Genomic DNA, 13,154 nt, shown 5'->3' on the forward strand with positions numbered 1-13,154 from the left:
TCGACATATTGGCTGTATATGAAATCTGATGGGCAACAGCAGCACCCCCATAACCTCCATAAAGTCTAAAGATATGTTCCAAAAACAAATCAGTCAAGCATGTTGCTATGTGTACAATCTGTTATTGACAAAAAAGGGAATATTAATCAAATATATAGAAATCTTTATTGTTCCCTGTACAATAGATTGAGGAGTGTTTATTAGGAAAGTGGTGGTGGATTGCATGTGGATGGTAGTCATGGATAATGATGGATGTTTGTCATCCTGCAGTTGGAATGGAAGCATGACCAGTGGCTCAGGTCTTCTGGGTGATGAGACAAAGAAAAGAGGGCGGATTCTAGTGGGAGCTTGCCTAAGATCACACATTTCACCAGGGCCCATATTCACAAAGCATCCAATGCTGCTTTTTCGACTAACATCAGTGTTACACTAGTGTATACACCCTTTTGTTATACTAGTGAAATTGTTTCCATAGCTAGGGCTGTGAGGACTTGTGAAGAGCAGAATCAACAGCCTCTGCATAATCAAAACAGTTGCTTCGTGAGAAGAGAAGATAATATTCACAGTTAGGCAATGTTATGTAAATGCCAGCTGAAAAGTACCAGTGGCCTAGCTTTGGCCCCAAGTGAGAGCAGCCCTGCCGGAGCCATGGCCCAGTGAGACACGGGTGCCGAACCGAGTAGACGGAAACAGAAAAGTCTGAGCCTTTTGGGTAAAACACTGAGGTAAATCCTGCAATCAAACGGGCTAAACATCAGTACAGAGACAAAGTGGAGTCGCAATTCAACGGCTCAGACACAAGAAAATGTGGCAGGGTCTACAGACAATCACGGATTACAAAGGGAAAACCACCGACGTCGTGCTTCTGGACAAGCTAAACACCTTTTCCCCCTTTGAGGATAACACAGTGCCACCGACGCGGTCCGCTCCCAAGGACTGTGGGCTTTCGTTCTCTGTGGCCGACTTGAGTAAGACGTTTACGCGTGTTAACACTTGCAAGGCTGCTGCCCCAGACGGACATCAACCACCCGAGCCACCTCCTCAAATTTGCTTTGCTAAAATCACCAGCTACAATAAATGGGGCCTTAGGATATGTGGTTTCCAGTTTGCACAAAGTCCAGTGTAGTTCCTTGAGAGCTGTCTTGGTATCAGCTTGAGGGGTAATATACATAGCTGTGACTATAACTGGAGATAATTCTCTTGGGAGGTAATATTGTCGATTGTGAGGTATTCTAGATCGGGTGAACAAAAGGACTTTAGTTTCTGTACGTTAATCATAAAACATACACTAACGCCTTTATTCTTCCCAGAGAGTTCAATATTCCTGTCTGGGCGATGTACTGAGATCCCAGATGGCTGTATGGACGGGGACAGTATATCCGGAGAGAGCTATGATTCCGTGAAACAGAGTATGTTACAGTCCCTGATGTCTCTCTGGAAGGAGATCCTCGCCCTGAGCTCATCTACTTTATTGTCCAGAAACTGAACATTCGCGAGTGAAATATACTCAGAAGTGGTGGATGGAGTGCACACCTCCTGAATCGGACTAGAAGTCCACTCCGAATAACTATTCTCCGCTGGTGGCATCTTGGAGCAGCCTCTGGGATAAGTTAAATTGCCCTGGGGGGCAAGAACAAAGGATCCAATTCGGGAAAGTCGTATTCCTGGTCGTAATGCTGGGGAGTTATCGCCGCTCAGATATCCAAAAGTTCTTTCCAGCTGTATGTAATAACACAAAAAAAAAACGTTCTGGGCTAATAATGTAAGAAATAATACACAAAAAATATATATACTTCAAAGGAGCTAGCAGCAGGACTGCCATGTCTGTCGGCGACAGGCTCTTTCCATTGAATACAGGTGGTTGACTTCAACAACCTTCATCAAATATTTAAAAAAGGATTACAATAATGATTACAATACTAATTTATCTACAAATATAAAGAAATGGTAGGCGGGAGCTAGGCAACCTGCCATGAGGCTTTGTGGACAACGACTCCCGTTAGGGTCAGTATATCCATCAACTTTGGTTTTACTATGTTTTACTCAGACCAAAATCTGTATGGAGATTCGTGAGAGAGGCTCGAATTTGGTCAACAAAAAATGTAATTGGTCATTTGATCTAATAGCAGTTTCATACTGTTTAGGTTATTCTGAAGTCACTGATGCAAGTGGACGCACGTGGCATTTCGGCAACTTTGAAAGAACAACTTTATATCTGAGTTGTGCCTGTTGTCATAGAGACAGATAGAGGACTAGATTGATATAACCTTTTTAAGGGACAATGCCATGGTGTGCTTTCACCATTTTTGTTTTGGGAGACTCATTCAGCCTCAATGGCCCTGCCCATGCTGTCACAGATACAATAGCACCCGATACAAAGATAAATTCTCTATCTAATCTCTATGTCCTGTTGTTCGCGTATCTGCCCTCTCGTTGGCTAGAATGGTCCCACCTGATCTCCGCCTGCCTTCCATCTTTGAGGAAATGTATTTCAATTGTTATTCCGGTCACTTGACAATATAATGGACAGTGGTAGCGCTGTAACTATTTCAGGTTGTGAATACATTTTCCGCATATCTTTAGTAGTATTGACATTACTAATGACATCAGGAACTATTAACAAAAGAAGTGCGCTGATTACCAGGAGTGGGGTTCGAACCCACGCGGACATATGTCCATTGGATCTTAAGTCCAACGCCTTAACCACTCGGCCATCCTGGTTGGCGTCGAAATAAGGGCTAATAACAGATCATGGATATCAATATATACTGAAAAGGTTAATCATTTTCTTGCATTGTTGCTCGCAAAAATGTAACATTCCAATGTTTAAAAAAAAATCGTAATCAAACGGCATTATATGTCGTTGCAGCGGGTGCTACTGTGATTAGCAAAGCAGATAGCTACTCTGACATTCTATTGTAACGATTTTGCAAGACAACTGTCGATTGACCATAATGACTTCAACCTGATCAACTGATACAAATCAAACGCTTGACAATGTGTTCTATCAAATTAATACATTCCCTTGATGACGAAGCGGTATAAATTGGGCAGTCAATTGTACAGTTATTTGAAAGATGTGCTTTGTATTATTTTCCCTTGATGACTATAGGCAATCATTTCATTGGGGAGAACAGTGTGGTACTTGAGGACTTGGGGAGAACAGTGGTACTTGAGTAAAAGTATAGATAAATTAACACAAAGTTACTCATGTAAAAGTTTGTCATCCAGTAAAATACTACTTGAAAAAAAGTCTAAAAGTATTTGGTTCTAAATGTATTTAAGTATCACAAGTAAATGTAATTGCTAAAATATACTTAAGTATCAAAAGTATAAATACTTTCAAATCATATTAAGCAAAGCAGATGGCACCATTTTCTTGTTTTTAAAATGTACAGATTGCTAGAGGCACACCAACACTCAGACATAATTTACAAATTATGCACTTGTGTTAGTAAATCCGTCAGATCAGAAGCAGTCGGGATGACCACGTGCTCTCTTGCAGCAGCATTGGTATAGGCAAAGCTTGATTGCCCAATGACCGACCATACGCCGCAAACTTCCTGTAGCCTAAGTGATTGACTCACATTCTAAAACATCGGGCACATTGAATTATATTGAATATAATTTAGTGTTCTACCTTCTATAGTGTATGTTGAGGCTAAATTATGTAATACCAACTGACTTGTGGAAGTATGACTATATAGTTTGCACATCCAGTCCTTTCAGATCTACACAGCAGGATCATTAGATATCTTCCGGGAAGGTGCAGTGGTCGAATTAGGATTGGGCGATTGTCAAACAGCGATAGGTACCTCACTTGCTGGTGGGGTTATGGAACACAGACGTTGAAAGTTAGCCTACACGTCACAGCAATCTGATGAGCATTCTATGAGTCTGTTTTTGACTCATGCTGGACACTAAAAATAGCAATGGTTTCTTGGATATCTGCATGTGATGTGTTCTATATAATGAAAATATCAAGGTACATTCTTGTTTTCTTAACAATGTAAAAATCCTGTTGAGTCATTTTGAGGTTGCCTTCAGTTGCAATATCAGTCTGTGTAGCAATAACAGTTGTCTCCAAGAAAAGAACTCAAAAGTATCACAATTATGAGTTTAGAATGGATGCTCCAATGAAACACAAAGGGCCATTCTACAGCGTTTATATTCATAAAAATCACAATATCCTGTCAATAAACACAAGTCATGAAAAAAATAAGTAAAATCAAACATTCAATACAGAAGAACGTTATAGGACAAGTGGGAGAAGAAAGCATTTGAACTGCACTCAAGTAAACATTCTTGATTGACTAATCAAGTATTCCTTTAACTACCAGCCTGGAGCATCGAAGAAGTGGTTTCTTTTTACATTAAAGAAATGGAACACCCCATATCACACTTGCATGTTAGCTTCTGCGGTTCGATATTAAGATGCTTGGTCTTCTCTCCTAACACCAGCTAGGCAAGGGTGTTAATATAAAATGTATCTTCTACAGTAAGAGGCAGAAATGGCTGCATGACATACAAAATGGCACATTCTCATTCAAACTGCATAAATAATTGTAAACAAACATACCACTGAGTGTACAAAACATTAGGAACACCTGCTCTTTCTATGACAGACTGACTAGGTTAATCAGTTGAAAGCTATGATCCCTTATTGATGTCACCTGTTAAATCCACTTCAATCAGTGTAGATGAAGGGGGGGGGGCAGGTTATAGAAGGATGTTTAAACCTGGAAAGATGGATTGTGTATGTGTGCCATTCAGTTGGGAATGGTAGTAGGTTCAACTCAATATTAAGAAGTTGTTCTTAATATTTTGTACACTCAGTGTACATTGGAACACCCATACTGTACATCTGAAAATATTCAGGATCAAGTACATACTTGTGTAAACAACTGCAGATGGATTAATTCTACTTCTTTAAATACATTGTCATGGCCATGAAAACACTTTTGAGAGGATCTTGACTTGAAATAAAACAATATAACACTAATATCAGTTTGTCTGCCTCACTTGTTGCAGCATGGGAAACAGCAAAAGAACAACTTCCTACAGGGGTTGTCCTTCTTGTACTTCACCGCCAGCTTGATCTGAGCCTGGGCCTTGCCCACAAAGTCTGTTGTTGCGACTACGTTGGCCTCTATGTTGTCCACCATGGCCCCCTGTTCCTCCACCAGCAGAGCCATCTGGAAGAACAGCTCATGGATGTCCATATAGTGGAAGTATTACTATATCGTTTACGCATCCAATCATTTCAGATCTACACAGCGGGATCATTAGATATATGTGGGGAAGGAGCAGTGAGTGGTTGATTTAGGATTGGGCGATTGTCGAAACAGAGAGATTAGGTACCTCACTTGCTGGTGGGTTTATGGAACACAGACGTTGAAAGTTAGCCTACACGTCACAACAATCTGATGAGAATTTTCTGAGCCTGTTTTTGACTCACGATGGACACTAAAAAAAGCATTGGTCTCTTGGATATCTGCATGTGATGTGCACTATACAATGGAAAAATTGAGGCACATTCTTGTCTTCTTCACAATGTAAAATCCTGTTGAGTCATTTTGAGGTTGCCTTCAAGTTGCAATATCAGTCAGTGTAGCAATAACGGTTGTGTCTCCAAGAAAAGAAACTCAAATGTATCACAATTATGCGTTTAGAATGAGGCATCATGATCAAGTAATTGTGTACATCAAAAAATAGATGCTCAAATGAAACACAAAGGGCCATTCTACAGCGTTTTGGATTCATAAAAATCACAATATCCTGTCATAAAACATAAATCATATAAAAAATGGACAAATAATCAAACATTCAATACAGCTGAAGGTTAAAGGGAATAGTGGGAGAAGGAAACATTTGAACTGCACTCAAGTAAACATTCTTGATTGACTAATCAAGTACTCTGTTAACTGCCAGTCTGGAGCACCGAACAAATGTTTTATTTTTACAACATTAAAGAAATGGAACACCCCATAATCACACTATGGCATGTTAGCTTCAGCAGTTTGTCATCGAGATACTGGGTCTTCTCTCCTAACGGCAGCTAGGCAAGGGTGTTAATGTACAATAAGAGATAGAAATGGCTGCATGACATACAAAATGGTACCCTCGTTCAAACTGCAGAAATCATTTTAAACATACAATGAGTACACAAAACATTAGGAACCCTTGCTCTTTCCATGACAGGTGAAAGCTATGATCCCTTGTTGATGTCACCTGTTAAATCCACTTATATCAGTGTAGATGAAGGTGGAGGAGACAGGTTAAAGAAGGATTTTTAAGTCTGGAGACATGGATTGTAAATGTATGCCATTCAGAGGGTGAATGGGCAAGACAAAATACTGAAGTGCCTTTCAGGTGGGAATGGTAGTAGGTTCAACTCAATATTAAGAAGTTGTTGTTAATATTTTGTACACTCAGTGTACATTGGAACACCCATACTGTACATCTGAAAATATTCAGGATCAAGTGCATACTTGTGTAAACAACTGCAAATGAATTAATTCTACTTCTTTAAATACATTGTCATGGCCATGAAAACACTTTTTGAGAGGATCTTGACTTGAGATAAAACAATAACACTAATATCAGTTTGTCTGCCTCACTTGTTGCAGCATGGGAAACAGCAACAGAACAACTTCCTACAGGGGTTGTCCTTCTTGTACTTCACCGCCAGCTTGATCTGAGCCTGGGCCTTGCCCACAAAGTCTGTTGTTGCGACTACGTTGGCCTCTATGTTGTCCACCATGGCCCCCTGTTCCTCCACCAGCAGAGCCATCTGGAAGAACAGCTCATGGATGTCCTTGATCCGACTCTCCAGCTCAACCAGCTCCTTGTGCCGGTTCTCGATCTCCGTAAGCGCTGATCGCGCCGTCCGCCCGTCCGCCAGGAGGTTGTCGGAGAACACATTCCACTTTCCCGTCTCGACCATCTCCTCAATCTGATCTCCGGTCACCTCCTTGCCCATTATCTTTGCCTGGCGCTGGATCCGGGTCTTGCAGTTCTCCCTCTGGCCCATCTCTACTTGGTTGTACTCAGACATGGCCTCGTGGAAGGCCCCGGTGAGAGAAACATACTGTGAGCGCACCATGCGGACCAGAGCAGAATGGGCACCATGCTCTTCTTCCAGATCTTTGTGCTGCATGCCGATCTTCTCCAGCCGTGTGTAGATGCCCTCCCCCCGGGTCTTGATGCCCTTGGCCAGGGCATTGGAGTCTCGTTTGATGGAGCTGATCCTCCGGACAGAGGTGAGGAATCGGGTGTTCTGCTTGCCCAGGCACTTCACATCCACCTGGAGCAGAGCGATCTCCTTCCTGATTGACTGGACCTCTCTGAAGATGCTGTCCATCATGTCTTCGCCTTCGAACACCACTGTCTGGTGCTCCAGCTGTTTCTCGTCATCAGTGCCCCGACCCTGATCTCCCTCGTCCATGTCTGAAGAAGTGGGGGCCACCCCCTTCAGGTCAGCCAGTCTGTCTCTCATCCTACCTGGAATGGGAGGGAAATATTGAGGGTTACTAAATGATCTCCTTATCATCTCCTCTCTTTCATCCTACTTACTGTATATTGTAGAGCAGAATCCTGATAGAGCAGTGCAGTTTTCATTCTTTATGGTCATTCAAGAAATTTCAGCTATTGATGACTTTTTCATGCCTTTAAAGAAGTTAGTAAGCTGCATAAACTGTATTAAGTGCAGCATATCTGATTTAAACAGATAACAACCCCAAGCCCTCTTTCTATTAAGGCAATTTAAGGCCATTCTATAAGAGGAAATTAAATTACACCTATTAGCGCTGCAGACGATACAGGACTATTAAAGGCCCAGTGCACTACTTTTGTGAAGAAAATAAATGCTTCAATGTTTTAGTTAATATGTTGGGTTTTTTCAGCACCCCCTACATGTTGCGGCTATGGGCGTTGGTGACTTTATTTTTTATAGACATCAGTTATTACATTCCACTCCATTGACTCATAGGACATCTATAACAAAAGTTACGATTTTAACAACAATCTGATCACTAAAAGACATAGATGATCAAATCTGTTTCTTTACCACCCTTTAACACACCTTGAACCTTTACCAAGCATTTAATTATAGGCTTAGGTTATGACTTATCGTCTCTCTGTAATCTCTTTCATGAGGCTACATGTATTTTACTGTTACGGTAGGCTAGACAAGAGAATGCAATATGACAAGTTTCTTTCTGTGCACCAACTGAACACCATGGCAAATGTGTCAAGCCAAAACACAAGCGCACGTACACACCTACTGTACAGTACTAGTCAATCGTTTGGACACACATACTCATTCAAGGGTTTTTCTTTATTTGGACTGTTTTCTACATTGTAGAATAATAGTGAAGACATCAAAACTATGTGAGTTTTGTGACTCTTCAAAGTAGCCACCCTTTGCCTAGATGCCAGCTTTGCACACGCTTTGCATTCTCTCAACCAGCTTCATGAGGTGATCACCTGGAATGCATTTCAATTAAGAGGTGTGCCTTGTTAAAAGTTATTTTGTGGAATTTATTTCCTTCTTAATGCGTTTGAGCCAATCAGTTGTGTTGTGACAAGGTAGGGATGGTATACAGAAGATAGCCCTATTTGGTAAAATACCAAGTCCATATTATGGCAATAACAGCTCAAATAAGCAAAGAGAAACGACAGTCCATCATTACTTTAAGGCATGAAGGTCAGTCAAAAACAGAAAATGTCAAGAACTTTGAACGTTTCTTCAAGTGCAGTCCAAAAACCATCAAGCGCTATGATGAAACTGGCTCTCATGAGGACCACCACAGGAAAAGAAGACCCAGAGTTACCTCTGCTGCAGAGGATAAGTTTATTAGAGTTAACTGCACCTCAGATTGCAAACCAAATAAAATGCTTCACAGAGTTCAAGTGGTCTGATGAGTCCAACCGCCATGTCTTTGTGAGACGCAGAGTATGTGAACGGATGATCTCAGCATGTGTAATTCCCACTGTGAAGCATGGTGGAGGAGGTGTGATGGTGTGGGGGTACTTTGCTGGTGACAATTTCTGTAATTTATTTAGAATTCAAGGCACACTTAATCAGCATGGCTACCACAGTATTCTGCAACGATACGCCATCCCATCTGTTTTGCGCAAAGTGAGACTATCATTTGTTTTTCAACAGGACAATGACCCAAAACACACCTCCAGACCGTGTAAGGTCTATTTGACCAAGAAGAGGGATTGAGTGCTGCATCAGATGACCTGGCCTCCACAATCACCTGACCTTAACCCAATTGAGATGTTTTTTTTATGAGATGGACCGCAGAGTGAAGGAAAAGCAGCCAACAAGTGCTCAGCATATATGGGAACTCCTTCAAAACGGTTGGAAAAGCATTCCTCATGAAGGTGGTTGAGAGAAAGCCAAGAATGTGCAAAGCTGTCATCAAGGCAAAGGGTGGCTACTTTGAAGAATCTCAAATATAAAATATATTTTGATATGGTTAACACTTTTTTGATTACTACATGGTTCCATATTTGTTATTTCAAAGTTGATGTCTTCACTATTATTCTACAATGTAGAAAATAGTAAAAATAAAGATAAACCCTTGAATAAGTAGTTGTGCCCAAACTTTTGACTGGTACTGTATATTGGCAACATTGTTTATTGTAACAGAAAACAGGCGCAACATATTACATTTGAGGAATAATTAACATTCAAATGAAATAAAGCAGCTCAACATTTCACTCGCCCAAAAACCCAAACTCAACTTGATGAGCAAAACGCATCTCATCACAACCTAATGTACAGTACGCTAAATTAAATAACAGGACTGAAACAACTCCAAACGTAATCAGAAACATTTACCTGATATCGTGCTCCGTAGACTATCCTATAACACCAAAATCATTCAAACAGAACAGACAAATGCTCGAAGAATCATTTCCCCTTTCTGCTCCGTTTAGTCATCTAGCTGTGTCTGCCAGTAACCAGCCCACCAACTACTTTATTGCGTATATTCATTAGTGCAAACTGTAGCAAATCGTAACAAAAATTTCGTATTGGATAAATTCAGATTGAACCCTACCGTGTCTGCACGTTTGGTTCCGTTTGATTCCTGTTGAATACACCCATGGCAGGGACTTCCCCATGGCTGCTCTGACTTTTCTCATCCACAACAACAGTGAAGGTGAAAAAGCGGAAGCAAGGACAACAACCACGTTCCCGTTTTCATATTTTAAACTCTTAAAACATTGTTGACATTAATAATTTATATTGTGGTTGTTTTACGTTACTGGAAACATAGTTTTAATCAATGTTGTTGTACATTACACTTCTGGTATATTTGAATGAGCATGATGGAACATATTGTGGCTATGGGGCAGATTCCGACCTGAGTTAAGCATGCGTAAAATGGAACGCAATTCCCGTTTTATGCACTTGTCTCTCTATGCATATTCTGAATTTGAACATAAGAATGAGAACAGTATGGTATTCTGACCTTGATTTAATTCCATGGTACGAATTAATGGCGAGTCGTCCGGGTTTAGCTCCCCTAAATGCAACAAAAGTCTAAATTTGGCGTGTCTTCACATAATGCTAATTTAGCCATTGTCATATTTCTTTAAAAAGCAGTGGTAAATATATTTTACAGTGGTCAATATGAAAATAAAATATTCCAATGAAACGAACATCTCTCTGTCATGGTTTAAGAATATACATGTGGGAAAGCTGCCCAGCTGGTCGGCTGAATTGCTGAATTTCAGCCTCAGTTTAGCTCCTTTATGCATATTTGTTTGCCAGGCGACCTTGATTTTAAAAAAGCCATTATTCCAATGAATTATATTTATTTTATCATCGTTTGCTTTAGTCATTCCGCTGTTCAGCGCGCTCATTGCTACGTTGTTCGGGTGCGCGGGTACTGGTGTTATCCGTGCCATCTGTAGCCAGAAGTAGTAGACCATTTATTTATCTGAATTATTTTCTACCTTTTTTCTTTACTGGATCACCTTTGGTATTTGGTATTTATTGGGATCCACATTAGCGGCTGCAAAAGCATCAGCTACTCTTTCTGGGGTCCTTATGAAACATGGCATAATACATAGTACAGAACATTATTAGTCAAGGACTGAAATACATACATTTAAAACGTCACACATAGCCTATATATCAATACATACACACAATATCTAGGTCAAATACATAATACATGGCAAATTACAATAAATAAATATATAAAACGACTGTCTATTCACAGTCCCCTTTGTGCAGTAAGGTGTTCTTTTAACTGTTTTAAAAAATATATATTTTTATTCCTACCTTGTGTTATCTGGGGTGGCAAAGAGTCCCATGTAGTCATGGCTCTATTTAATACTGTGCGTTTCCCAGCCTCTATTCTGGACCTGGGGATTGTGAAGAGACCGCTAGTTGCATGTCTTGTGTTGTACCGATGAGTGTCCAAACTGTTGGCCAACTGCTTGAACAGACACTTCGGTACCTTCAACACATCGATACATCGCACAAAGACCAATAGTGATGCAGTTAATCTCTTCACAACTTTGAGCCAGGAGAGACTGACATGGGTTTACTGGAGCTTTCCCCTCGTGTACATCTAAGTGCAATATGTGCTGCTTTGTCGAGGACCAACTGCAATTTACCTATGTCTCTTTGCCGCACATGATCACACAGCTGGGCAGTAATCCAGGTGCGAAAAAACGAGGGCATGTAGTCAATCTGGTCGATTGAGATGTCAAGAAGGCAGAGCAACGCCCTATCATGGACAGACCTCTTCCCATTTTAGCAACCATTGAGTCTATATGTTTAGACCATGTGATGATGGTCGATAATTTCAATAGATTAGCCCACAGCCTACAGCGAGATAACAATGCGCATCGAATCCATCCAACAAGTATACGTTAATGACAATAAGCCTATGGTTGACTCTTTCGGTTAGAAGCATTCGATTTTGCAATGGCAAAGGCCTATAATTATTTTAGATTTGTGTGCCCATGAGAACTGTTTCACGACAAAACATAATAAAAAGAAACGTATGCACTTACAGTGCATTTTCCCGAGATCTATTATTCGTACAGGGTTTAAAAATGACAAATAACACGGTCATACATGTCATTCATGTAAGGAAAGAACGGTAGTGTTTTATGTCACACGATCTGTGAAGACTACAAACATTAACTCATGTATTATGGACAACTCATGAACTAGGGTGTAGAACATGTTTTGATTCAACTAATGTATTATATTGAATGTAGGCGAGCTATTCTGCGTGTGTTCGTGTGTTTAAAATGGCATTGGCTGAGAGGGTAGGCTTCCGCAGTGGTTGTAGGCCTGGAGTAGGGTAAATGCAAGTAAACGCTGTTCACATTTCACATTTTGTTGTGTTACAGCCTGAATTTAAATAAAATAAAAATTGGGAGTTTTTCTCACCCATCTACACACAATACCCCATAATAACAATATGAAAAAAATATTTTTTCAAACGTTAGCAAATGTATTGAAAATTAAATAAATACATATCTTATTTACATAAGTATTCACACGTTTGACAGTGATTACAGCTGTGAGTCTTTCTGGGTAAGTCTCGAAGTTTGCACACCTGGACTCTACAATATTTGCACATTATTCTTTCAATAATTATTCAAGCTCTGTCAAGTTGGTTGTTGACCATTGATAGACAGCCATGTTCATGTCTAGTCATAGATCTTCAAGCCGATTTATGTCAAAATTGTAACTAGGCCATTCAGGAACATTCAATGTCGTCTTGGTAAGCAACGCCTGTGTATATTTGACCTTGTGTTTTGGGTTATTGTCCTGCTGAAAGGTAAATTGTCTGTTGGAAAGCAGGATGAACCAGGTTTTCCTCTAGGATTTTCCTGTGCTTAGCTCTATTCCTTTTCTTTTTATTTAAAAAACTGCCTAGTCCTTGCCAATGATAAACATATCCATAACATGATGCAGCCACCATCATGCTTGACAATATGAAGCTTTGTACTCAGTGATGTGTTGTGTTGGATTTGATCTAAACATAACACTTTGTATTCAGGACATGAAGTTAATTTATTTTAAACATTTATGGCAATTTTACTTTAGTTTTGTGATATTTCATTCTGTACAAGCTTGTGGAGTAACTACGATGTTGTTGATCCATCCT

At 40.2% G+C, this 13,154-nt stretch overlaps 1 protein-coding gene and 1 non-coding gene across 4 annotated transcripts; both read right to left on the reverse strand.

Moving 5' to 3' along the window:
• Positions 1 to 2,638: 2,638 nt before the first annotated feature.
• trnal-uaa lies at positions 2,639 to 2,721 on the reverse strand. Its single transcript has one exon. It is a non-coding gene; the product is annotated as a tRNA-Leu (tRNA).
• Positions 2,722 to 4,150: 1,429 nt separating this feature from the next.
• Positions 4,151 to 11,680, reverse strand: LOC124001088 (syntaxin-11-like). 3 transcript variants are annotated; one of them, XM_046307629.1, is made up of 3 exons: positions 11,306 to 11,680; positions 6,815 to 7,503; positions 4,151 to 5,216 (listed from the first exon to the last, which is right to left on the reverse strand). In XM_046307629.1, exons 1-3 carry the CDS (start codon positions 11,343 to 11,345, stop codon positions 5,019 to 5,021), a joined length of 927 nt encoding a protein of 308 aa, XP_046163585.1. In that variant the 5' UTR covers positions 11,346 to 11,680; the 3' UTR covers positions 4,151 to 5,018. The 3 variants fall into 3 exon arrangements, with proteins under 3 accessions (XP_046163585.1, XP_046163584.1, XP_046163586.1); XM_046307628.1 differs by lacking the exon at positions 4,151 to 5,216 and having other exon boundaries at positions 5,934 to 7,503; positions 11,306 to 11,649; XM_046307630.1 differs by lacking the exons at positions 4,151 to 5,216; positions 11,306 to 11,680 and adding an exon at positions 9,854 to 9,986 and having other exon boundaries at positions 5,934 to 7,503.
• Between the last annotated feature and the right edge of the window lie 1,474 nt (positions 11,681 to 13,154).

The sequence above is a fragment of the Oncorhynchus gorbuscha genome, linkage group LG17, assembly GCF_021184085.1.
Source record: "Oncorhynchus gorbuscha isolate QuinsamMale2020 ecotype Even-year linkage group LG17, OgorEven_v1.0, whole genome shotgun sequence".
NCBI lineage: Eukaryota > Metazoa > Chordata > Actinopteri > Salmoniformes > Salmonidae > Oncorhynchus > Oncorhynchus gorbuscha.

Coding starts and splice junctions, on each gene's coding strand:
- LOC124001088 (XM_046307629.1), bottom strand. CDS start 11,345: ATGACTACATGGGACTCTTTGCCACCCCAGATAACACAAG. Junction 7,504..11,305: donor GCCACCCCAGATAACACAAG/GTAGGAATAAAA, acceptor CTCCCATTCCAG/GTAGGATGAGAGACAGACTG. Junction 5,217..6,814: donor TGGAGAGTCGGATCAAGGAC/ATCCATGAGCTG, acceptor CACTATATGGAC/ATCCATGAGCTGTTCTTCCA.